The 27,702-nt window shown below is 41.8% G+C and overlaps 1 protein-coding gene across 1 annotated transcript; it reads left to right on the top strand.

Annotated features, from left to right (window-relative positions):
• The first annotated feature begins 956 nt into the window (after nt 1-956).
• Nucleotides 957-27,416, top strand: itm2bb (integral membrane protein 2Bb). Its single transcript, XM_070894060.1, has 6 exons — nt 957-1,173; nt 10,320-10,454; nt 16,903-17,094; nt 17,495-17,605; nt 22,371-22,521; nt 26,837-27,416. Exons 1-6 carry the CDS (start codon nt 1,087-1,089, stop codon nt 26,923-26,925), a joined length of 765 nt encoding a protein of 254 aa, XP_070750161.1. The 5' UTR covers nt 957-1,086; the 3' UTR covers nt 26,926-27,416.
• Nucleotides 27,417-27,702: the final 286 nt, after the last annotated feature.

Here is a 27,702-nt window from a genome sequence, read left to right as displayed (position 1 = left end):
GGGGTGTTACATTTGCAGTTTTCCAATCTGCTGGGACCTCCCCAGAATCCAGGGAATTTTGGTAAATTACAACCAATGCATCCACTATCCCTGCCGCTATTTCTCTTAAGACCCTAGGATACAAGCCTTAAAATAACTCTTTTTCATATACATTAAAAGTACTACACTGGATCCTGGTCCAGCAACACCCTCAAAGTTAAAATTCTCATCCTTATGTTCAAATCCCTCCATTGCCTCACCACCCTCCTCCCCACCTCATCTCTGTAATCTCCTCCAGCCTTACAACCCTCTGAGAACTCTGTTCATCCAATTCTGGTCTCTTATGCATCCCTGATTTCCTTCGCCCCATCATTGGCGACCGTGCCTTCAGCTCTGGAATTCCCTTCCCAAACCTCTCAGCCTCTCCACGTTCCTTTAATTCGCTTCTTCAAACCTTTAGCTAAGCTTTTGGGCACCAGTACTAATAGCTCTTTGCTTGTTGTCAAATTATGTGTGATAATGCTCCTATGAAGCACTTTGGGAAGTTTAATTACGTTAAAGGTGCTACATAAATGATTTTGTTGATTGGACATTCGATTGGAAGTCTATCTTGGTTGGGTTGTAGGGAAGCTCTTCACCTTGAAGATAGTTCCAGAGGGGGCGGAGTGACAGATTCCCGAGCGCCCTCAGAGGCGGGGTAAGATTGCCGAGCGCTCGCAGGGGGCGGGGCGAGACTCCTGATCGCCGGCAAGAGGCGGGGCGACAGATGCCAGATCGCCCGCAGGGGGCGGGGTAAGATTGCCGAGCGCCCGCTGGGGGCGGGGTAAGATTGCCGAGCGCATGCAGGGGGCGGGGCGACAGTCTCCTAATCGCCCGCAGGGGGCGGGATAAGATTGCCGAGCGCCCGCAGGGGGCGGGGCGATAGTTCCAGAGGGGGCGGGGCTGCGGGTCCCGAGCACTCGAAGGGGCGGGGCAAGGCGATTTCTGTTACTCGAGCGTCGCCGGACATTGTCTTATTTGCGAGCTGCGTCAGGCAGACGATTAGACGGAGTGAGTGAGGTGGTCGAGTGATCCGAGCTATTGGAAGTGCGCTGCCCAGTTCCGACGATGGTGAAAGTATCCTTTAACTCGGCGCTGAGTCAGAAGGAGCCAAAGAAGGAGGAGAACAGCGAGACGCTCATCATCCCCGAGAAGGTACGTTTCTGCTATGGGGAAGAGAGGGTTGTCCGACATTTACAGGCCGTCCCGGGCCCTCTATAACAGAGGAGTTGGTGCGGCTTGTTTTGGGCGGTGAATGCGGGTGTTGGTGAGCCGCAGGTCGGGCTTTCGGCTCCCATTTTATAACCCGGAGCGCGACCTTTTGGTGGCCTCACGCCCCGAGCCCGGGGAGACGGGCCTGGTATTCGCCCCGAATCTCGGATGGAGAAGAGAACAGACTTTGGCCGTTCGAGCGGCGGCTATAAAATGGCTGACGAAGTGCTCGGGCCGTCCTCCTTCTCATCGCTCATTGGTTCTTCTCCCGGGAGGAAGCGGCGTCACTGGGAGAGCTACTGCCGGGAAACTCCTGGCTCCGCAGCTGGACTGTGCAAGTAATGGCCTCGACTTCACATTGGGTGTCTCCGGCAAACTTAATCAGATCTGAAAGTGTGGAATGTTTCTTGAACAGATGAGATGGTGTTTAACATTACTTTTAAACTAGTGGCAGTGTTTGTTTTATATAGGAAGTCAATGGACTCCCCAACTTCGAGACAAGAGTATTAGTATATCTGTCTCTATAATCTAGTTAAATCTTCTATCCATATAGGTATCGTACCTTTTTTATAAAATGTCCCACGGTGCTTCATAAAGGTGCGAGAAAAACACAGCAAGACAGAGGCGGCGAGATTAGCAGTGGTGACCAATAGCTTGGTCAAAGAGTTGGATTTTCAAGAAGTGTCTTTAATGGGGTTTAAGGGAGGGGAATCCCAGAACGTGGCACCTATGCAGCTGAAAGCACGCCTGTGCCCAGGGTGAAGGGAGTTTGCTCAACAGGCTGGAGTCCGAGGAACAGAATCTGGGTGGGGGGGGAACAGGAATTTTGCATTGGGGGGACTAGGAGCTAATGTGCATCAACAAGGATTGGGGGGGGGGGGGATTGGTGAGTGGGATGTAATATATTAATCAAGCACATCAAGTATAATGTGTACTTTATCAGTGACATACTTCCTGTCTCACTTTCCTTGGCATACTTTATTGGTGCCCTGCTTTTACAAAAGTGCAAGTGCAGTGCATTTGGAAAGAGGTGACATGATAGGTCCAAGTCAGCATGGATTTGTGAAAGGAAAATCATGCTTGACAAATCTTCTGGAATTTTTTGAGGATGTTTCCAGTAGAGTGGACAAGGGCGAACCAGTTGATGTGGTGTATTTGGACTTTCAGAAGGCTTTCGACAAGGTCCCACACAAGAGATTAATGTGCAAAGTTAAAGCACATGGGATTGGGGGTAGTGTGCTGACGTGGATTGAGAACTAGTTGGCAGACAGGAAGCAAAGAGTAGGAGTAAATGGGTACTTTTTAGAATGGCAGGCAGTGACTAGTGGGGTACCACAAGGTTCTGTGCTGGGGCCCCAGTTGTTTACATTGTACATTAATGATTTAGACGAGGGGATTAAATGTAGTATCTCCAAATTTGCGAATGACACTAAGTTGAGTGGCAGTGTGAGCTGCGAGGAGGATGCTATGAGGCTGCAGAGTGACTTGGATAGATTAGGTGAGTGGGCAAATGAATGGCAGATGAAGTATAATGTGGATAAATGTGAGGTTATCCACTTTGGTGGTTAAAAACAGAGAGACAGACTATTATCTGAATGGTGACAGATTAGGAAAAGGGGAGGTGCAACGAGACCTGGGTGTCATGGTACATCAGTCATTGAAGGTTGGCATGCAGGTACAGCAGGCGGTGAAGAAAGCAAATGGCATGTTGGCCTTCATAGCGAGAGGATTTGAGTACAGGGGCAGGGAGGTGTTACTACAGTTGTACAGGGCCTTGGTGAGGCCACACCTGGAGTGTTGGGTACAGTTTAGGTCTCCTAACTTGAGGAAGGACATTCTTGCTATTGAGGAAGTGCAGCGAAGGTTCACCAGACTGATTCCCGGGATGGTGGGATTGACATATCAAGAAAGACTGGATCAACTGGGCTTGTATTCACTGGAGTTCAGAAGAATGAGAGGGGATCTCATAGAAACGTTTAAAATTCTGATGGGTTTAGACAGGTTAGATGCAGGAAGAATGTTCCCAATGCTGGGGAAGTCCAGAACCAGGGGTCACAGTCTAAGGATAAGGGGTAAGCCATTTAGGACCGAGATGAGGAGAAACTTCTTCACCCAGAGAGTGGTGAACTTGTGGAATTTTCTACCACAGAAAGTTGTTAAGGCCAATTCACTAAATATATTCAAAAAAAAGTTAGATGTAGTCCTTACAACTAGGGGGATCAAGGGGTATGGTGAGAAAGCAGGAATGGGGTACTGAAGTTGCATGTTCAGCCATGAACTCATTGAATGGCAGTGCAGGCTCAAAGGGCCGAATGGCCTACTTCTGCACCTATTTTCTATGTTTCTAACTTGAGAAATTCTATAGGAGATTTTGTCTAAAATTGTTGTGTAAGCCATGCACTGCCTGTAAGCCTCGGACTTTCTGTTGCAGTTAATGTGATCTCTGGTTTGTTGTCCGCGACACCCTGGGAGATCTACTAATCTATAATTGAATGCAGGCTTCATTTCCAAGTCTTTTGTTACTTGTGGGCAATGTTATGCGGACAATGTTGTTGCACAATAAAGTGCAGTGGAAATTCTTGTGAAAGCTTGAATGTAAAACTGAGTTGAAGGAATCTGTAAACAATAGCTCAGAAGAATTTAACTCAATGGGAAACCCACGAAAGGAGTAACATCCCAAGAAGATTTAGTTCTTTTAATGCTGTAATATCCATTAACCATTTCAGACTAGCATTAAAATCTGCCAGCCCAAATGTCAACACACCAATCTGATAGTGCTGTATAATGGCACGTGAGTCTTTCTTATAGAATATGCAGCACAGGAATAGGCCATTTGGCCCAACTAGTTTATACTCCTTGTCTCTTCCCATAGCATATTTTTCTATTTCCCTTTCTCTTGTACTCTAGTTTCCTCAACCACTTAATGGTAGCGAGTTCCACATTGTAAACACTCTGAATAAAGACATTTCTCCTCATTTCCTGTTGGATTTATTAGTAAATTTCTTGTATTTATCCCTCGTTTTGAATTCTCCCACAAGTGAAATCATTCTCTCCATATCTACCCTGTCAAACCCATTCATAATTTTAAAGGCCTCTATCAGGTCATTTCATGTCCCAACCTGTTCCATCTTTCCTGATAGCTGTAATCTCTCAGTTGTACCATCCTTGTAAGTCTTTTTTGCACTTGTGTTTAACTGATCCTCCTTGATGCTAAAACAGTGAGGTATGACTGAAATTGTGACTCTTTTTAAAGACTCTGGATTTCATGGTTTGGGTATCTTTCAATTATTTTTCAAGTGTTTTCCTTTCTTCCCCCTTCTGTAGATGGTGACTTGCCATAGGGTTACCAGCAGCTCTAAAGTAACTTTCCCAGTCTACAAGCTTCTTGTGTGAGCTTCCAGCAAATGCCATCATGCTATTTTAATGCAGTGGCTTCACACCAGAGCTAATCCTGTGTTCATCTAATATACATGAGGGTACGGTAGCAGAGTAGTTATGTTACTGGGCTAGTAATCCCAGAGGCCTGGACTGATAAACCAGAGAGGTGTGTACAAATACCACCATGGCAGCTGGGGAATTTTAATTCAGTTAATTAAATAAATCTGGATTAAAACACTTATACTGGATTGTCGTAAAACCCATCTGGTTCCCTAAGGTCCTTTTTAGGGAAGGAAATCTGCTCGTCTGGCTTATGTGTCTCCAGACCCACAGCAAAGTGGTTGACTCTTAACTGCCCTCTGAAATGACCTAGCAAGGCATGCAGTTGTACTGCAAAAACTGCTACCTGCTACAATGTAAGTACTACAACAGTTCAAGAAGGCCACCACCACCTTAAGGGCAAAACACATCTGCTTTTTCTTGGAGGGTTTGCTCAATTAGTTATCACTGACAGGTTCCCTGGTTGTTTATTTCTTCTGTCTCTCTTTTCCCCCCCCCCCCCCCCCCCCCCCCCCCAAAAAAAAAACAAAAAGCCCAATTGCAGGAGGTTATGGCACCACTGCTTTTGCTGAGATCTGGTAACTGGACACAAAACATAGTTTGAACTTGGGACTCCTGTGTGTTTTTATCAATGCTAGTTGAAATTTCAGTGTCATAATAGCATCTAGGTTTGTTAGAATCATAGAATGTTTCTTGCACAGAAGGAGGCTGTTGAGCCCATGCTCTCTGCAAGAGCACTTCGGCTAGTCCCACTCCCTTGCCCTTTCCTTGTAGCCCTGCAAAAAAAACAGTCTTCAGGTACTTATCCAATTTCCTTTTGAATGCCACGAATGAATCTGCCTCCACCACCCTTTCAGGCAGTAAATTCCAGATCCTAACCATTTGCTGTGTTTTTGTTGCCTTTGGTTCTTCTGCCAATTACTTTAAATTTGTGTCCTTTGGTTCTTGACCCCTCTGCCAATGGGAACAGTTTCTTCTATCTACTGTCTAGACCCTTCATGATTTTGAACACCTATATTAAAATCACCACCTCTGCTTCAAGGAGAACAACCCCATCTTCTCCAGTCTATCCACTTAACTGAAGCCCCTCATCCCTGAAACCATTCTTATCAATCTTTTCTGCACCATCTCTAAGGTCTTCACATCCTTCCCAAAGAGTGGTGCCCAGAATTGAACACAATACTCCAGCTGAGGCTGAACCCATGCTTTTATAAAGGTTCATCATCACCTTGTTTTTGTATACTCTCTATCTCTACATATTATTATGTAAATGACTGAGCTGCATTGTAAACACCTTTTGCGGTCAATGTTGGGAGTTCTTTTAATTTGACTCAATTTTACAAGGAACATTATGAAGATTACATCCTATACCAAATTTATAATGGTGAATCTATGTAAAACCATAGCCCACTAAAACTTATCTCCTAAATTAAGACAGTCAAGACTTATTTACAACTTGACAAATGTAAAACTTATTCAGAGGCAAGATTATTTACAACCTGACTAATGTAAAACGTGTCTTAATTAGGACAGTCAAAATTTATTTACGACTTGACTCTACACTTTCAGAGTTCGAACTTACAAAATAATGCAGGCACAGGTGTCACCCCAATTCAGGGGTTCAATCTTTTATTAGAATAATCAAAAGAAATACAAGCAATGCACAATACTTTCATAATTATCAGCTTACCAACCAATCCCGATTAATAGAAAGATCACACAGCCAGTTCCAGCCGTGATCAGTGATCGGAAAATAACACCTTGATTCCCTTTAGTAATTTATCAGGTTACCACTTCTTTGGACTGCAGACCTTTGACGACAGACTTTGCACTGTAATTATACTTAGAAAATTTTCTATCTGCCTACTGCGTGCATAGTCTGGAACATCAAAAAGATTTATGTTCCAGTCCAATTTAACCAATAAGGGAATTAAGGGTTATGGGGAGCGGGCGGGTAAGTGGCGCTGAGTCCACGACCAGATCAGCCATGATCTTATTGAATGGCGGTGCAGGCTCGAAGGGCCGAATGGCATACTCCTGCACCTATTTTCTATGTAACTTCTGTGAGCTTAGTTGGTTCTCTTATCAATCCATGGGACAGTTACTTAGGCAGGGTTTCTTCTCTCACATGGGACAGTTACTTCGCTTGTCTGCATTTCTTAAAGTTCAACAAAAGGTTTCTTGACCTGCAAGGTATACTGGCTTATAAGAATTTAGTCAATTTGTAGGTTCGGCCATCCAAATGCTGTAGTCTTGCACCACAGTTGGAGTACTGTACAGTTTTAGGCTCCGTGTTGGAATGGATGAAGGCTATTGGGACAATGGAGGGTACCGCCTAGGATGCTGTTTGGTCTGAGGAAATACAAAGAACAACTTGGAAAATTGGGAATATTTTTAATTGTTTGATAAACATGTTTAAAATTATTGAGGGATGAGGCGAAGTCAGTAAAAATAGACTGTTTCCAGTTATCTGAAGAGTTTAGAACAAAGGAACATAGATGTAAAATTAAATGCTGCTTAATTCCATCCTGAACAGCATTGCCCACTTTCAGCCTGCCTGGCTGTGGCCAAAATCCTTGTGCATGTTTTTGTCACCACCAGGCTCGTTTTTTTCCCCCCAACATCCTTCTTGTTTTCCCATCCTGCAAACCTGTTCAAAACTCGTCTGCAGATTGACCCGGTCTGAGCTCTCAATTTATTGAATTGAAAATCTGCCCCCTTAAATCTCTCCACAGCTGTGCACCACTTTGCCTCTGCAAGCTACACCAGCCATACGTCTCTTCTCTTGTCCCTGACCTTTGCTCCCACTGCATAATCTTTCTCCTCCATCAGCTGCCTTCCCCATTCTGAATCACAGTTCACCACTCCAATTCTCATTTTTTAATAAACACATTTTCTAATCTTATCTTTTCAACTAAACTGATAGAGCAGAGAAGTAGGCCATTTGTCCCATCGTGCCTGTGTCGGCTCTTTGATAGAGCTATATAGTTAGTCTCACGTGCCAACTCTTTCCCTGTAGCCCTGTAAATTTTTGTCCTTCCAAGTATTTATCCAATTCTCTTTTGAATGTTACTATTGAATCTGCTTCCACCAGCCTTTCAGGCAGTGAATTCCAGATCATAACTTGTGTTTTTAAAAAGAAAATACACCACGTGTAACCTGGTTGTTTTGCCAATTGCCTTTAAATCTCTGTCTGCTGATTACTGATCCTTCTGTCACTGGAAATAGTTTCTCCTTATTTACTCTAACACCCTTCTCAACTTGTCCTGCAACTTACAAAGATTTGTGTACATGCATCCCCAAATCTGTGTTCCTGCATCCCCTTTAAAATGTTACCATTTAGTTCATATTGCGCCGCCTCATTCTTCCTGACAAAATGTATCACTTCACACTTCTGTGTTCAATTTCGTCTGCCATTTTACCACTCTATGTCCTTCTGAAGTCGGTCACTATCCTCATTGTTTACTACATTTCCGAGTTTCGGAAACCTCCTCTAATCTAGTAAAGATATGCAAAGTATTCATTTCGTACCTCAACCATGCCCTCTGCCTCCATAAGATCTCCTTTTTGGTCCCGAATCAGCTCCTCCCTTCCTTTGACTACCCTCTTACTATTCGTGTTTTATAAAAGACTTTTGGCTTCCCTTTTAATCTATTCTCATACTTTCTCTTTCCCATCTTCCCTTTTTTTTTCACTCCAGATCATATACGCGACAGCTATATTATAATTCTTCACAAAGAATTCCCTGCCGCAGAGAGTTGTTGATGCCAGCTCACTGGATATATTCAAGAGAGAGTTAGATATGGCCCTTGCAGTTAAGGGGGTCAAGGGGTATGGAGAGAAAGCAGTAAAGGGTACTGAAGGAATGATCAGCCATGATCTTGAATGACGGTGCAGGGCCGAATGGCCGACTCCTGCACCTATTTTCTATGTTTAGATCTACTCTGTACTTTCTATATTCTGCTTGGTTCTCTACTGTATTATGAACCTTGCAATTGTCCTAAGCCTCACTTTTGTGTTTCATTTCAACCTGTCTATCTTTAGTCATCCAGGGTGCTCTAGCTTTGGATGTCCTTCTGTTCTCCCTCGTAGGAATGTGGCTGTATCTGAACCAACTCTTTTTTTTGATGGCCTCCTGATGCATGGGATAAAGACTCATCTCTTTGTCCTCTGCCCCACCCCAACCTAACCCATAAGCCTTTTTATGTTGCAATTAAATGGACCTAAACAAATAGAATGTGATAACATTGCCATTCAAATTACTAGATAATTCAATTTTTTATGTACCAAAAATGACTTCTCATATTTAACTCTCGAATGTCCTCTACGTAGCACAACAGTGCAGTTTAGCTATTCTTTGGTGCACTTTTGCAATGCAGAAAAAACACTCATCAGGTAAAATGGTGCTTTCTCTGAAAAGTGCTTGAGGGAATATTGCACCTTTTTATTTGGTTTCTCAAATACTCCCATTGATAACAGTAGATGCAAATAACCAACTCTTCCATTTCTTTCTCTTCTGGAGAGAGATGAGGTTTAAGATGGTAACGTTGAGTTTCAAAACCATTAAACCTGGTATTTTATCCACACATTGAGTATTTAGTCTTAAATGATCCCAAAAATACTCTGCTGTTAAAATATTTTCTATGCTGTATTGTAAGGTTTACACCTCCTGACTCTTAAATATGGAAAAAAAAATTTCTATAGATATTAAAATCTTACTTGAGTAAAGGCCTGATTTAAAAAAAAATAAACTTACTTTCATGTTCAATCTCTCTCCGGTCTCATTAGTTCCATGCTCTTAAACAAGTAGAAAATTGCAACTTCAATTTTCTGAAAATAGTGCAATATACTATGCACCAACCAAATAAATACTTGTTTAATCTCCCTCTTGTGGGATAGATGCTACATTATATACATCAAACTATTATTGCAGTTTTCATTGTTTTTAAAAACTAGGAAGGAATCTGCTCTGTGTGATTGGTCTCCTTTATAATTCCAAGTCTCTCTTTGTACTTGGGAGGGGAGGAATAAATTAACCAATAATGTGAATGAAGCAGCTTTAAATTCAGTGTAATATCTACCTCATAACATTATTACTCGGTGTTGAGCATCAATTTATTAAATCTAGTTGGTCTGTGGCCAGGATCAGGGCTAACTTGTGGGGGGATGCACAGGGAATTCTAAAGCCTGAAATCTTGCAGTTTCTCATGCCTGAAGCACTGAGATGAAACTGAAGTCAATTGGTATTTTAGTGCTTCTCATCTACAGTAATATGAAAAATGGGGCAATGTGACAATTCATATGGGAAGGAAAATTCAATGTTATGTGGATAGTGCTTCCTTTGAATACTGCTGCACTGCTATGGGTTCATCACTATCCTGCATTGAGAATGAGTTTGTCACTTGTGGTGTAAGTGCTGGTAGAGCTGTGACATTCACAAAGAATGCGGGTCAAACTGAAATTATATAATATAGCTGTCGAGGATATGATCTTGATTGTAAACATCTAGTCATATATTAATGCACTTGGATCAATGGCAACTGAAATATGGAGAGTTAGATATGAAATTAAGAACAGAATTCTGTAGATTTGCACTGTTGCTGGTACTTGATGTGATACTGAAGTAACATCTATTTTTTTTTAAAATACAGGATCCAGAGGATGTTGTTGTTCCATTTAGACACCAGTCACGTGTCTGGTGCTGGTGCATGTGTCTCGGACTAGCTCTCATGCTGTCTGGTGTGGTGGTTGGCGGTGCATATCTCTACAGATATTTTATCTTGCAGGTAGGAGAATGCGAAATGGAATTCATTTTTTTTTTTAAAGAAACATTTGATATTGTGCTTTGACTCTTAAATGTCTGCGATGTTCTTAAATGCAAGGGTGACTGGGTATTAAGATTTAAATTTATTTTGCGCATTAACTTCTCCAGCTAAGCTGAATTTTTCTGGGTGAATAAACTTGAGTCATAACATAAACTACACACTTGCTTGAGCAAATTTTCATGTTATGCAAGACTTGTAGAGTGTCTTTCATTGGTGTGCTGCAATTTGAAACTTAAATCTTATTGTATATTTATTTAAAAAAATTTTAAAACTAGGTTTGGAAAAATAGTAATAGACATCAAGAGAACATAGAATGGGCGGACATGTGGCAGACGAAATTCAGTGCAGAAAGTGAGGTGATCTATTTTGGTAGGAAGGATGAGGCGAGACAATGCAAGCTGAATGGTACAATTTAAATGGGATGCAGGAACAGAGACCTGCGGGGGGGTTGGCAGGACCAGTTTACAGAGCAGTTAATAAAGCATTTGGCTTTATACACAGAGCACAAAACCCAGGAAGTTATGTTAAACCTATATAAAACACTAATTTGGCCCCAGCTGGAGTATTGTCTAATTTTTGGCACCGCACTTTAAGAAGGACATGGAGATTTACTGGAATGGTTCCAGGGATGTGGGATTAAATTTTTTTCTAAACAGCAAGTTGTGATTTGGAATGCATTGCCTGAAAGGTTGGTGGGAGCAGATTCAACCGTAACTTTCAAAAAGGGAATTGTATAAATACTTGAATGGAGGGAAAGTTACAAGGCTATGGGGAAAGAGCAGGATTAATTGGCTAGCTCTACCAAACAGCTGGCAGTCACGATGAGCCAAATGGCCTCCTGTGCTTTTATCATTCTATAATTCTAAATGGTGGGGTGGTCTTTATCAAGTGGTTGCTGGGAAATTCGAGCTAATCAAAAGCATTACACATTTATGGTTTAATGATAGGGACACATTTAAAATGTGACACATGCTACAAACAGTTTATATTGGACCAGTAGCTGTTAAGATATTCCCTGGGATCGGGGAAAGGAAGCGAAATAACCATTTAAAAAAAAAAAAAAGCTTTTTTGTTAAAATTCTGGCTTCACTTCCCATAATCAGTAATACAAAGTTGTTGGTGGTTAGTGAGGAATGCAAAGTCATTTACAATCAATGTACAAGAGGCATTTGACAAGGTACCACATAAAAGGTTACTGCACAAGATAAAAATTCACGGGGTTGGGGGTAATATATTAGCATGGATAGAGGATTGGCTAACTAACGGATAAATGGTTCATTCTCTGGTTGGCAACCAGTAACTAGTGGGTGCCGCAGGGATCAGTGCTGGGACCCCAACTATTTACAATCTATATTAACGACTTGGAAGAAGGGACTGAGTGTATCATCAGCAAACTTGGCTATGTTACAAAGATGGGAGGAAAAGCAATGTGAGGAGGACATGCACACAATCTGCAAAAGGACATAGACAGGCTAAGTGAGTGGGCAAAAATTTGGCAGATGGAGTATAATGTTGAAAAGTGTGAGGTCGTGCACTTTGGCAGAAAAAAAATCAAAGAGCAAGTTATAATTTAATTGGAGAAAGATTGCAAAGTGCTGCAGTACAGCAGGACCTGGGGTTCTTGTGCATGAAACACAAAAGGATAGTATGCAGGTAAAGCAAGTGATCAGGAAGGTCAATGGAAACTTGGCCTTTATTGCAAAGGGGATGGCGTATAAAAGCAGCGAAGTCTTGCTACAGATATATAGGGTATTGGTGAGGCCATACCTGGAATACTGCATGCAGTTTTGGTTTCCATTTTTACGAATGGATGTACTTGCTTTGGAGGCAGTTCAGAGAAGGTTCACTAGGTTGATTCCGGAGATGAGGGGGTTGACTTCTGAGGAAAGGTTGAGTAGGTTGGGCCTCTATTCATTGGAGTTCAGAAGAATGAGAGATGATCTTATTGAAACTTAAAAGATTATGAGGGGGCTTGATGAGGTGGATGCAGAGAGGATGTTTCCACTGATGGGGGTAACTAGAACTAGAGGGTATGATCTTAGAAAAAGGAGTCACCCATTTAAAACTGAGATGAGGAGAAATTTTTCCTGAGGGTTGTAAATCTGCAGAATTCGCTGCCTCAGAGCTGTGGAAGCTGGGACATTGAATACATTTAAGGCAGAAATAGACAGTTTCTTAAACGATAAGGGGATAAGGAGCTGTGGAGCTGAGTCAGATCAGCCATGATATTGAATGGCGGAGCAGGCTCGAGGGGCCGTATTGTCTACTCCTGTTCCTGTTTCTTATGTTCTTATGTAAATTGCCCAGATAGGGGCCCAATTGAATATCGGCTGGAGAAAGTTAATTACTTGGTTTTGCTCACTTGTTTTTGTGGGACACTGGTACATAAGATTATAGGGGCAGGAATAGGCCATTCGGCCCCTTGAGCCTGCTCCACCATTCAATAAGATTATGGCCGATCATCTACCTCAACTCTGCTTTCCTGCATTAGCCCCATATCCCTTGATTCCCTTTTCATAATCAAAAATTTATCAATTTCTGTCTTGAATGTATGACTGAGCCTCCACAGTCCTCTGGGGTAGAGAATTCTGAAGATTCACCACCCTCTGAGTGAAGAAACTTCTCTTTGTCTCAGTCCTAAATGGCCAACCCTTATTCTGAGACTGTGGCCCCTGGTTCTAGACTCAGTCGGGGAAACGTCCTCCCTGCATCTACCCTGTCAGGCTGTGTAAGAATTTTGTATGTTTCAATGAGATCACCTCTTTCTTCTAAACTCAAATATAGGTCTAGTCTACTCAATCTCTCTTCACAGGAAAATTTCCTCCCCCCTCCTCTCCAATCCCAGGAATCAGTTTGGTGAACTTTTGCTGTACTCCCTCTATGGCAAAAATATCCTTGGTTGGGTAAGGAGACCAAAACTCTGCACAATACTCCAGGTGTGGTCTCACCAGGGCCTTCTTTAATTGCAGTAAGACATCCTTACTCTTCTACTTAAATCCTCTTGTAATAAAGGCCAACATACCATTTGCTTTCTTAATTGGTTGCTGTACCTGTATGTTAACTTTCAGTGATTCATGTGCAAGGATACCCAGCTTCCTCTGAACACTCAACATTTCCCAATCTCTCACCATTTTAAAAAAAACCTCTGCTTTTCCATTTTTCCTACCAAAGTGGATAACTTCACACTTTTCCAGAGCTTGTGAAGTGCTGCACCCTCTTGGAGGTATCATTTTAAGCATTGTATACAATCATTGTCCTTTCATGCATACACTTTCATTGTGCCAGAGCTGTAAAGCACATTTCTTGCAGGTTGCAACTGGAAACAGCAAGCGTGTGCTGATGTGTTCAGGCGTGGTACTCTTCTGCTGTTGGGGGATTTTAGTGGTGACGGCAACTGTCGATGCAGAGCATAGCCCTGTTCTCAAAAGCTGTTTACTCAATTGTTGTTCAAGTAACATGGATATTGTAGACTGCTGCATAATGAGGGCACCTTTGCTGCTCCAGGAGGGATTTTGTTTAAATTTTAATATTTAAATGATCCTAACTTTTTTGCCCAACTTGCACTTTGGAAAATCAGGTGCTGTACAAATGGAGCAGGCGAGGTTCAGGTTGAATTTTCCAACCCACGATAACCTGCCAACAATCCTCGGTAATTGAGGTTTGCATTTCAACAAATAAGCAAAGGAAGGACTTCGTCATGTATGCTCAACTTTGCTTGAACAGTGTCTGCCCAGCATATTGCAATACTATATGGTTGTATTGCATATTTTGAATATGGAAATTGCTATTTTGAGTGACACTAATATTTGAGCAGGAAAACTTGGGCAGAGTAAGATTTGTTGCACCAATGGTCACTTCTGTTGTTGATGGAAGGAAATTATTTTAAAAAAGGAGACCGACAAAAGCAGGAAACTATAGACCAGTTAGCCTAACCTCTGTAGTTGGGAAAATGCTGGAGCCCATTATTAAGGAAGCAGTAGTGGGACATTAGGAAAAACATAATCAAGCAGAGCCAGCATGGTTTTATGAAAGGGAAATCATGTTTGACAAATTTGCTGGAATTCTTTGAAGATGTAACGAGCAGGGTGGATAAAGGGGAACCAGTGGATGTGGTGTATTTGGATGTCCAGAAGGCATTCGATAAGGTGCCACATGAAAGGTTACGGCATAAAATAAAAGCTCACGGGGTTGGGGGTAATATATATTAGCACTAACAGAAAACAGTGTCAGGATAAATGGGTCATTTTCCGGTTGGCAAACAGTAACTAGTGGGGTGCCGCGGGAATCGGTGCTGGTTCCAACTATTTACAATCTATATTAATGACTTGGATGAAGGGACCAATTGTAATGTAGCCAAGTTTGCTGATACAAATATTTGCAAAGGGATATGGACAGGCTAAGTGAGTGGTTAAAAATTTGGCAGTTGGAGTATAATGTGGGAAAATGTGAAGTTATCCACTTTGGCAGAAAAAATAAAAAAGCAAATTGTAATTTTAAATGGAGAGAAATTGCAAAGTGCTGCAGTACAGAGGGACCTGAGTGTCCTTGTGCATGAAACACAAAGTTCGTATGCAGGTGCAGCAAGTAATCAGGAAGGCAAATGCAATGTTGGCCTTTATTGCAAGGGGGATAGAGTATAAAAGCAGAGAAGTCCTGCTACAACTGTACAGGGTATTGGTGAGGCCACACCTGGAGTACTGCATACAGTTTTGGTCTCCGTATTTAAGGAAGGATATACTTGCATTGGAGGCAGTTCAGAGAAGGTTCACAAGATTGATTCTGGAGATGAGGGGGTTGACTTATGAAGGTTGGATCTATACTCATTGGAGTTCGGAAGAATGAGAGGTGATCTTATCGAAACATATATGATAATGAGGGGACTTGACAAGATGATGCAGAAGATATTTCCACTCGTAGGGGAATCGAAAACTAGGGGACATAGGCCCCTATTTTCCACTTGCTGGATTTTTGGCGCCCGCACATGTTAACGTATGATTTTTTTTGTATACTTGTGCCAGGAAAAAAAATTGACTTTCACCAAAGAAATATTTGAATTTGGCACAGTGCTCTGTGAAGTTAGTCTGGGTGGAGCTTCAAGTCTCCAAAAAGAGTTCCCGGTGGGGGTGGGGGGGGGGGGAAGGTATTTTTTGTATTCTTATTACCTCGCTCCTGTCCTCTTGTGCGCCGCACTGATTCCTTAAGTTAACGTATGGCTTGTTTTGGCGGAGCTTTTAGGCAGTGTGTGCTGTGCCGAAAAGATCTTAAGTCCACAAAAATGGCACCCAATCCTGTTTTTACTCTTGTCTGCACCAAAAATCTTTAAATGGGCCTACATGGTCGGCGCCGACGTCCAAACGTGGCAAAAGTTGGTGAGTTTTTCATGCCAAAAAATGTTTGGGTGCCAAAAAACTGTGCACAATCGACTCCAAATAAGGGGCTGCCCATTTAAAACAGATGAGGAGGAATTTCTTCTCCTGAGGGTTGTAAATCTATGGAATTCTCTGCCCCCAGAGAGCTGTGGAGACTGGGTCATTGAATATATTTAAGGCGGAGATAGACAGATTTTTGAGCGATTTAAGGGAGTAAAGGGTTATGGGGAGCAGGCAGGGAAGTGGAGCTGAGTCCATGATCAGATCAGCCATGATCTTATTAAATGGTGGAGCAGGCTCGAGGGGTCAGGTGGCCTACTCCTGCTCCTATTTCTTACGTTCTTATGTTTTAAAATCTTTCACTGAGCTGAAGTCTTCAGTATGGCGAAATTATATCTTTTCTGTCTTCCCCATAGGAGTTATAGAACTATTGGTACATTTTGCAACACAAGCTCCTTGTACTGGGGTATGATTTCCTCCACACACATCCACATTTTAGTATGAATGGAAAGAAAAGCATAATGAGTAGTGACCAGTATGAACGGTAGAGATGTTCGTACTAATGGCTTACAATGCATCTGCATCTCCTAACCACTCTAGTTCAGCATTTCATCAACAGTCAAAAGGGTGAACACATCTTGTTTGTGGCTGAATTATGCAAGTTGTTGGAAACTTGAGACTTGCTTCCAGTTAGTTTGATCATATTTCAGCTGTTAAATGATGCAATTTAATATTTCCGTTTGGTCTCTACATGTATCTCCTACGACAGTTAACTTCTGACTTTAATCATGTCCCTTTTGAGACAAAAGAGGACCCCATAATAGGAACTAGACTCTACTAGAATTTTCCTATTGGTGGTTTATTCAGCTGTAACACTCCTCCAGAAATGGTTTGGGTTTCTTTGAATTCCATTGAATGTTCTCGAACACTTGCTTTCTGGTTGCCTCCTTTCCCTGGCAAAAATAATAAAACCTGCAGTTAATTTTAATACGATTACGATGGAACTTTAACATTAGGTTTCTCATGTTAATTTCTTCCAGGAAGGTGAAGCTTTCTTTTGTGGCCTCAAGTACAGTGATCCTAAAGACTATCTTGTCCCAGAAGTAGCTTCGTACCAATTAATTGAAGAAAAGATTCGGATCCTGGAGGATGATGGCGTTGAACTGATGACTGTTCTTGTACCAGAATTTGATGATGGCGATCCAGCAGATATTGTCCATGATTTCCACAGAGTATGTATTCACCCCTGTATCGACATGCTTCATTTTTTTTTAAAACTTATGTTTTGATTTATTCCACAAACTTTAAAAAAAAATGTACTTTCCATGGTACACTTCATTCGTTTTTAACTTTTTTGATTGGATATTTTTTTAATGACATGCAAACATGCTGCTCCATTTTGAGCCTTTTTTTAAAAATTAAAAAAAAATCTGTGTTGAGCGAGTCCAAATATAAACACATTAGTTCTGGTAAGTAGGAGATTGTGTTGCTTTGGTGCTAAACTCCCAACTAATTATGATTTAACAAAACATGGTGTTTGTCAGTCTGGTTGCCCTGCTAATCTAAAATGGTTTGCACATAATGAATCAGAATTAAGTTGACTTCAGTACTTTAAATAAATTTCTTTCCTAGGGTCTGACAGCGTACCTGGATCTCACTTTGAACAAATGCTATGTGATTCCATTAAATTCATCTATTGTCATGCCACCACGCAGCTTATTTGAGTTGCTGATCAACATCAAGGTATGTAAAGGTCAAAATTGACGGCTATTTACTTTCTAGGTCTGAGCAAATTTGTTAATGCGAACAGTGACACAAAAAGTGGGCCCAAGTTTCGGGTGGAGTTGCTCCAAGTTTAGTTTGGAGTATCTTAGAAATTCTCGGCACTTAGTTTGCTCCAGTTCTAGTGAGTTAGTTTAGGTTCGTTTTAGTTCAGGTATATTTTTTTTCAAAAGGGGGTGTGTCCAGTCACTTAGGCCTGTTTTGCAAGTAATAAGCAATTAATTAATAAAAAAAAAGAAGGAACACTGCACTGAAAGGACCAAGACCAAAGTAATAAGCAACCAATCAATAACAAATAAAAAGTAGAAGTCCTTTATGTGAAGGGAATCTCTCTCTTTCCCCCCCCCCCCCCCCCCCCCCCCCCCCCCCCCTGCAGAGAGAGAGCGAGCGAGAACGGAGGCTGAACGAATGATGATTATTATAATACGCAGACTCTTGCTCCTGGCCCCTCCCCTCCCCGAATAGGTATAGGCACCTCTGCTCGCTCCGCCGGCCTTCCCTTTTCCTCCCACCGATCACTTCTCCGGTCCCCACACCATTCAAAGACAGACTGGAGATAAACAATAATGCAAAACGGATTACTAGAACTCAATACAGGTTACAGGTAATCAGGAAGGCGAATGGAATGTTGGCCTTCATTGCAAGAGGGATGGAGTACAAAAGCAGGGAAGTCCTGCTGCAACTGTACAGGGTATTGGTGAGGCCGCACCTGGAGTACTGCGTGCAGTTTTGGTCACCTTACTTAAGAAAGGATATACTAGCCTTGGAGGGGGTACAGAAACTATTCACTAGGCTGATTCCGGAGATGAGGGGGTTACCTTATGATGATAGATTGAGTAGACTGGGTCTTTACTCATTGGAGTTCAGAAGGATGAGGGGTGATCTTATAGAAACATTTAAAATAATGAAAGGGATAGACAAGATAGAGGCAGAGAGGTTGTTTCCACTAGTCGAGGAGACTAGAACTAGGGGGCACAGCCTCAAAATAAGGGGGAGCCAATTTAAAACCTAGTTGGGAAGGAATTTCTTCTCCCAGAGGGTTGTGAATCTGTGGAATTCTCTGCCCAGGGAAGCAGTTGAGGCTAGCTCATTGAATATATTCAAATCACAGATAGATAGATTTTTAACCAATAAGGGAATTAAGGGTTATGGGAGCGGGCGGGTAAGTGGAGCTGAGTCCGCGGGTAAGTGGAGCTGAGTCCACGGCCAGATCGGCCATGATCTTTTTGAATGGTGGAGCAGGCTCGAGGGGCTAGATGGCCTACTCCTGTTCCCAATTCTTATGTTCTTAGGTAATACTACACTATACACCAAAACCAGTGAAAATACATTCCATAAAAGGAGTAGCCATCATTTTCAAAAGAAAAACACTTCCTGCTGAGCCATTGCGCATGCGCGCACGCTGTAACGCGCACGCACAAGGGTGCCGACTGTGGAAAAACACGCAGGGCGTTAGCCCCGCCCTCCTGCAGGCTGGGATCGACTTGCTCCGTCCCAGGGAGACTCCGCTGCGTCACGCCACGTTTCAGGATGACTGGAGAATTACCCAGTAGGATTTCAGCGTGCTTTTTATCCCAGACAAGTCATGTAAATCTTGGAGGTGTGTCGTTTTCTCCAGCATCGGAAACTTGGGCCCACAGATTCTCTATGTAGCGCAGGGCATTTGGAATCTTAATAGGTGCTTAGTGTGGAAAATGTATCCAAGCTCCTGATTCTGCTGTTAGATGGTATGACACTCCACAAGATAGTTCTTGGCTTTCACCCCTGCTTAATGTGGCCCAGAACAACCGTGACTAGGATAGCATTGGAGGTGCAGCTGTTGGAGCGTGGACTATGTGCTGTGGCACGAAACTGGCAGACCCAGGGTTTGACTCCTTGGGTAATCTGGGTCGATAGCAATAGTAGTGCTATAGTTGGTCTTTCGTCAGACTTGAGGGAGGGGAACAAGAGAAAGGAGGAAATGATAACTATCTGTCGTTGACTACTGGGAGTGTAATTGTGGATGCTGGTTGAAGCACCCATAGGTTTATTTTCTTACTGTTGGGCCAAGTGATGGAGATTTAATTGAAGAGAGCTGGCAACTATTGAACCATGCCATAATGTCAGTTATCAGTACATCGATCCTAATTTGATTGTCCCAATATTAGTGTATTGAGGACATGTGCATTTTGTGGGTGATTGGTTAATGCATAACTTATAAGCATGCATATACATTGAATGGCACCCCAATAATTTTTTTTTTCCATTTCCTATCAACCGTTTTCGGACTTGTTTTTTTTCCCCCTCCCACCCCGCTCAATTCTAGTCAGTAGGTTTTCTGGTATGTGCCTAATTTTGTTATGAACTGTAAAAATGTTCTGGGAGATTTTTTGTGAACTTTTATATTTAAAAAAAAAAAACCAGCAACCTTGCAGATGCCAAGAACAGGAGTTGTTTTGAGAAACTTTGGTAAGGACCAAGGTCTACAGTGCAAGACTCCAGTAGTAAAGAGCAAGAGAAGATTAGGTAAATCAGGAAGTAGTGATTAGGTGAAACTGGGTTTTTCCCTCAAGAAAAACTAACTGTTTGGAGAAGAGTGTAATCTTGCTGTAAAAGAGCAGTTTCTCAAGGTGGATTGTGGTCGAGCAGGTTAGTGATCTGGTAACATTACCTGATGAAGTTACGAAATCCAACTACTGTACATTAGGTAATAAAAATGGCAAATGATGAAGAATTGTATTGTCAAATGTGCCTGTAAGGAAGAAATTGCTAATTAATTTCGCCAATTAGGTTTTGTATTTGATGTCTCTTGATACACCAAAGATGTTACTGATTAAGGCATAATACCCATAATATCAACTAAATGACTGTCTCACTTGTGCAAACTTGCTTGAGGTAAATATAGAGTTGGGTGTATATTGTAAATTTAAATTCAAAGTCTATGGAGGGCTTTTAAACACTACTTTGTATGTAAGTTAGTTTAGATCCTAAGGAACATGCCTTTAATTTCTAGAAACTCTTGCACTCCAAGTGAACACTACTACTCTCCATGCAGCTGAGAGTTTGGGACTTGTCATTTTGCATGATGAGATTTTAATTAATCACTGTTGCAGAATGTTTTGACGGATTTTAAATGCTTTCTTTTGTCATTGACTTGATCCTCCATTAAATGTACTGACTCCAGTATGCAGTTCCAGCTAGAGCTACTCATGGGTATCAAAAATCCAGAATGTTTTTGGTACCAGTTAAAAAGGGTCTTTAGGGGCTTGTATTATGGTAGTGGATTTCTGTGATTGAATATTCTTGTTTTGGACTACCCTTACACTGCAACTACCGGTTTCAGATTGCTGTTGGTGTGTAGACTGGAGTAATACCGCTACATGTAATTTGTACTATATTTCACAACAAAAGAGCTCTAGTTGTGTTTGTTTGCCTGCCTGCCTGCCTGCACAGAAATCTGCTTCCCAATGGGCTATTTTTAACAATTGGGGTGTGGTTGGGAGTTCCACTTTCCACTGATGTTTGAGTCAGAGGTAACTTTTGCATGTAAAGTACTTGAGTTCCACTCAACCACTTGGCTGCTGAAACTGGCCAGAGCACCGATAAGGGTATCACATGTCTCGGCTTTAGTGCATTTGAGTGTGAGATTCAGACCTGATCCTAGAAACATTGTCATCTTCGTATTAAGATATTTTGAAAGGACTTCCACTTTGCATTGATGCAGAAATGATGGTGTACTGGTCCCTTTAATGGAATGTGTGTGCCTTCCTTTACAGTAGTGCAAGGGGACCGTATGGAGTGATCATGCCAGTCTCTAGTCCGGGATAGTGTGTGTATGGTGTTAAACCTAACATGCAGAATCAAGTATGCTCACAAGTAAATTGAGCTTGTAGGGTAGAAAAGAGCCGTTTTTAGTTTTGGCTCTTTTTTTTCCCCAAGATTTAAAGTCCAGGTAATCCACTGGACTTTTAATAAACTTTTTTTTTAAAAGTTGCTTTTCACTGGTTTGAGTAGACTCCTTTGTGGTCTTGTTCTGTGTGCTAGTTTGGTAGCAATTAAATTTAAAATACTGCATTTGAAACAAACTGTTTTGTGGGGTTGCAAGACGTAGAGTAATGCCCTGTTAATTACTTGGCCAATCAATACCTTATCAACTCCTGCTTTGTAAATAATTTTAAAGGTTGTTTGCATTGATTAACAAACTAATAATAAGGGGGAGTAGACTAAGGATTATCACCAGAAGCATGGAAGGGGAAATTAGAATGTTTTTCACTTGGGATTATTAAAACGTGGGATGCTTTACATCAAGTGGCTATTTAGAATGCTTTTTGAATAAAATTCGAAGTTGCTTCTTGGACCTAATAAGCAATACTGTTAGATCTCCTTTTCAAGAACATTATAGGACCAAGTGGAGAGATGATGCTGCAATGTGAAATGCGAAACTTTATGCAGGTGACACCATTTTATTCTCTCTTCTGAAGATGTTACCTCTTTGCTGAGGTGTGGTTCCATGGGTTGGGGTTGTGGATTCACTGTTATTTCACTTGCATGCAAGTCTTGATATTCTTGTGGCAGTGTCCAATCCTGTTCTCATCTGATATCCACGCACACACTTCCAGTTACGGTCACTGAATAGTGAAGAGGTGCAGAAAATTTTGAGACTATCAAAAAGTGTCTTGCATAGAAATACAGCACTTTTTTTTTTTGTTTTACAATTTAAACAAGTCCTCAATTAACTTTTTAACAGGCTGGTACCTACTTGCCCCAATCTTACTTGATCCATGAAGAGATGGTGGTTACTGATCGCATTGAAAATGTGGATGAGCTTGGATACTTTATCTCTCGCCTTTGCCGTGGAAAGGAAACCTTCAAGCTTCAACGCAGAGATTTTGAAAAAGGTCATTTTTTAAAAATACGCAATGTCTTTAGTTTTACACAGCTTTGATTTAAAGATGCTTCTTAAACTATGATCCAATTTTACCTTTGAGCAGTTTAATATTCCGTGGTAAAGTACCAAAATTACATCCATGCATGAGGTTCCATAGAAACAAAGAAAATAGGTGCAGGAGTAGGCTATTCGAGCCTGCACCACCATTTGATAAAATCATGGCTGATCATTCCCTCAGTACCCCTTTCTTGCTTTCTCTCCATACCCCTTGATCCCTTTAGCCATAAGGGCTATATCTAACTCCCAATGAACTGGCATCAACAACTCTCTGCATAGAGAATTCCACAGGTTAACAACTCTGAGTGAAGAAGTTTCTCCTCATCTCAGTCCTAAATGGCCTACCCCTTATCCTAAGACTGTGTCCCCTGGTTCTGGACTTCCCCAACACCGGGAACATTCTTCCCGCATCTAACCTGTCCTGTCCCGTCAGAATCTTGTCTGTTTCTATTAGATCCCCTCTCAGCCCAGTTGATCCATTCTCTCCTCATGTCAGTCCGGCCATCCCGGGAATCAGTCTAGTGAACCTTCGCTGCACTCCCTCAATAGCAAAAATGTCTTTCCTCAGATTAGAAGACCAAAATTGAACACAATATTCCAGGTGAGGCCTCACCAAGGCCCTGTACAACTGCAGTAAGACCTCCCTGCTCCTATACTCAAATCCCCTAGCTATGAAGGCCAACGTACCATTTGCTGCCTTTACTGCCTGTTGCACCTGCATGCCAACTTTCAATGACTGATGAACCATGACACCCAGGTCTCATTGCACCTCCCCTTTTCCTAATCTGCCACCATTCAGATAATCTGTCTTTGCATTTTTGCCCCAAGTGGATAACCTTATATTTATCCACATTATACTGCATCTGCCATGCATTTGCCCACTCACCTAACCTGTCCAAGTCACCCTGCAGCCTCTTGGCGTCCCCCTCGCAGCTCACACCGCCATCCAGTTTAGTGTCATCTGCAAACTTGGAGATATTACACTCCATTCCTTCATCCAAATCATTGATATATATTGTAAAGAGCTGGGGTCCCAGCACTGAGCCCTGCAGCACTCCACTAGTCACTGCCTGCCATTCTGAAAAGGACCCGTTTATCCCGACTCTGCTTCATGTTTGCCAACCAGTTCTCTATCCGCGTCAGTATATTACCCCCAATATCACGTGCTTTGATTTTGCACACCAATCTCTTGTGTGGGACCTTGTCAAAAGTCTTTTGAAAGTCCAAATACACCACATCCACTGGTTCTCCCTTGTCCACTCTACGAGTTACATCCTCAAAAAATTCCAGAAGATTTGTCAAGCATGATTTCCATTTCATAAATCCATGCTGACTTGGACCGATCCTGTCACTGCTTTCCAAATGCGCTGCTATTTCATCCTTTAATAATTGATTCCAACATTTTCCCCACCACTGATGTCAGGCTAACCGGTCTATAATTACCCGCTTTTTCTCTCTCCATTTTTAAAAAGTGGTGTTACATTAGCTCCCCTCCAGTCCATAGGAACTGATCCCGAGTCAATAGACTGTTGGATGCATTGATGATCATTTTCCACTTTCTAGGGCCATTTTCTTAAGTACTCTGGGATGCAGACTGTCAGGCCCATGGGATTTATTGGCCTTCAATCCCATCAATTTCCCGCCGAATAAGGATATCCTTCAGTTCCTCCTTCTCACTAGACCCTCGGTCCCCCAGTACTTTCGGAAGGTCCTTTGTGAAGACCGAACCAAAGTATTTGTTCAATTGGTCTGCCATTTCTTTGTTCCCTATTATAAATTCACCTGAATCCGACTGCAAGGGACCTACGTTTGTCTTCACTAATCTTTTTCTCTTCACATATCTGTCGAAGCTTTTGCAGTCAGTTTTTATATTCCCAGCAAGCTTCTTCTCTTTCTCTTTATTTTCCCCCCTCTTAATTAAACCCTTTGTCCTCCTCGGCTGACTTCTAAATTTCTCCCAGTCCTCAGGTTTGTTGCTTTTTCTGGCCAATTTATATGCCTCTTCCTTGGATTTAACACTATCCTTAATATCCCTTGTTAGCCACGGTTGAGCCACCTTCCCTGTTTTATTTTTACTCCAGATGGATGTACAATTGCTGAAGTTCATCCATGTAATCTTTAAATGTTTGCCATTGCCTATCCACCGTCAACCCTTTAAGTATCATTTGCCAGTCTACAGAATACATCCCCAACTATTCTAACATGTTTGTTTTGCTCTGTATCAAAAATGAACATTCACTTCACACACTTAGTGGTTTTTGTCCATGTGCATTTTGACCGATCGATCTGCTGACTTCTTAGTGTTGGTGTTCGGCACTGCATTGGTTAAATATAAAGTGTAACTCCTGCTCTGTCCCAACATTTGGTTTAGTGGGACAATGTACCATGTTGTTTGGTAATGTCCGATCATGAAGTCCTAGTTTTGATTCCTAGTCTGTGCTGCATTAGCTGATTATAGTAGTTGGGGATGACATTGGTGCCAGTTCTCCTGGGCTCTGGAGGAGGTGGAAGTCATTCACAGTTTGTGCTGATTACTGTTCACTGGTCTTTCACTGGAAAGTGGATGTCCAATGAGGACAGGATCGATTGTGCTTCTGTTCCAGATTGAATAGTCTGTTGACACGATGTCTAGGCTAACATGTGAAATGGCCATTTGGATGAGGTTACTGCAGAGATACCAGCAGCTTCAAGTAGAGGGGGGCAATCTTTTTCTTATGACTGTTACAAAAATATTCATTTAGCATGGGCACACTCCAGTTTTTTATTGAATGTGGAATATAACTCCTGTCTAACACTTACTGGGGATTTAAGTTGAGTCAACTAATTTTATAAAGGTGGGTTTGAATTGGTTTAACTGCAAAAATATGTCCTATGTCTGCTCGTCATTGAAGATGAACTCTAGGGAATTTAAAAGCGCCAAACAGATGTACAATTACATAGCTACATCTGGTTTCTCTCGCAAATCCTTGATTTTAGCTGGAAAGTGAAAGTGCATTCCTGCAAACAGTTAACCCAACTGCTCTTTTGAGTCGGTATGTTGCAGATGGGTTGTTTGCTTCTGCTGAATTGTCAGGCTGTATAGTAGCATACAACAACTGACATTTATGGTGAATTAAATGGAATTGCCACAAACTGAGGCGGAGCGTTGGGAGAGAACCATTGTGGGAGGTGACTGAAGGCATGGTTGGAGGTAGGTTTTGAGAAAGCTTTTGAATGGGAGTCAGTTAGCATGGCAGAGGTTAAGGGAAAGTGTTTGTGGGATCAAGATGATTGAAGATTCTGCCATCAGAAGTAGAGAGGAGGCAGCAGGCATTGGGAAGGGCAGAGGTTGTGTTGTCCCTAATGGCTGGAGGAAGGTGCAGATTTAGACATAACATGGAGACTTGTAAATGAGGTTAAGAATTTTAAATTTTGGTTGCTAGTACAGGAGCAATAGGGAAGGATAGGATGTGGGCAGCAGAGTTTTGGATAAGTTACGATTTACCTAGGAGCCAAGGAGAATGGCGAAGAAAACGTTGGAGAAATTGAACATTGAGGTGATGGCCATGGATGAGTGTTTTGGGGAGGAGGGTGATAATTGGGGAGGGAGTTGACTGCAGAAAGGCAGTCTTGATAGGGTTGAAACTCAACCCAAAGCTAAATGGGACACAAAGTTGGCATACCATTGTATTCGGCTTGAGCAAGCAGCTAGGGCGAGGAATTGGTACGGTTTAGTGGGAGCCAAACCGAATAGCTTGAACCGTGCCAATCTAATTTGGAGAAAATGCCCATCTACAACGTCACAGCACATTGCTCAAAGTCAAGTGTGATGAAGTAGAGCTCCGTTTCATCTTCATACATATAGAAGCTGACCCCATACCAAGATGATTCCAAGGCTCTGCACGTCAACTGCAGAGGACATGTAGTATTAAAGTATGTTGGTCTTTGAATTATGTTCATATCACCTATGTCCAGTAGTCAATTTTTGGTTGGATGACTTAACTTCGCGCTTCGTGCTGTGTTTCTCAGGTGACTGAGTGTGGTCAGGTGGACTTGTTTTTCTTCTGTTTTGGGGAAATACACTTTCTCTTTGCTCAATGAAAAAGGATTACAAACTGGCTGTAGAAACTAGATATGTAAATCTGTACCCCACCATTGTATGGAACTTTGCTTTTGATCTAAATACATAATTCAAAATTACTAGTTTTTGTTCAATATGTTGCCTCGATTGATGCAGGCCATTCTGCAGATAAAAATGTTCTATTTAATAAATTTCTTCTCTTCTCCAGGTATCCAAAAGCGAGAGGTGGTAGAATGTTTCAAGATTCGCCATTTTGAAAGCCGTGTTGCAGTTGAAACTCTCATCTGTAAACAATAATTGCAGAAGACTATCCAGTGCAGCTCCGTGCTGGGCCCACAAGATCACACTTTTTTTTTCCTGGTGTGCAATGCATTTATCAATTTTTTTTTTAATATAGTGTTGTAAACAGGGTTTATTTTGTACATCTGCAATTTTCATCTCAGCTTAAATACTATTGGAAGTGTTAAGATTTAAGACTTTTAAAGGTGCAATGGTAGCTTGAAAAAAGGCTAACGGCAAGATTTCTGTTTGTTTCAATAGTGGGCTGTATTATATTAGACTGGAATTTAATTCACTAAAATTAACACTTTCTTTGACCTGGGTGGGAAGAAACTGGAGATTTTCCCACCTTAATTTTTTTCATTTCAAGAACCTGCTGTATTAATCTATACACCAAGATACTGGGGTAGGGTGGAAGAGAACATGGTATATCATCGTAAAGCCGTGCTGAGTTTGTGTATATAACCTATGTAAGGTAAAAGATAACAAAATAAAATCTTTCAAAATTGTTTTGTGGGAATGTACAACAACTTTTATTTGCCTAGCGCCTTTAATGTAGAGAAACATCCCAAGGTGGTGAGACACAGAATATATTGGTTTTAATGAGTATCTTAAACGAGGAGAGAGAGATTGATTTGATCAATTCTTTTCATACTCTTGCAATTTTGAGAATTAAATTTGAGGTTACTTCCCCCCTCCCCCCCCCCCCCCCCCAAAACCACCACCACCACTCGTCATTCTAAATAACTAAACTTTCTGATACCTGAATCACCTTGGCACACTTTCAGTAATATT

This window comes from Pristiophorus japonicus, chromosome 11 (assembly GCF_044704955.1).
Source record: "Pristiophorus japonicus isolate sPriJap1 chromosome 11, sPriJap1.hap1, whole genome shotgun sequence".
In the NCBI taxonomy this organism is placed as follows: Eukaryota; Metazoa; Chordata; class Chondrichthyes; family Pristiophoridae; genus Pristiophorus; species Pristiophorus japonicus.
Note: the sequence above shows the minus strand (reverse complement) of the source record. Positions and strands in the feature narration are given on the sequence as shown.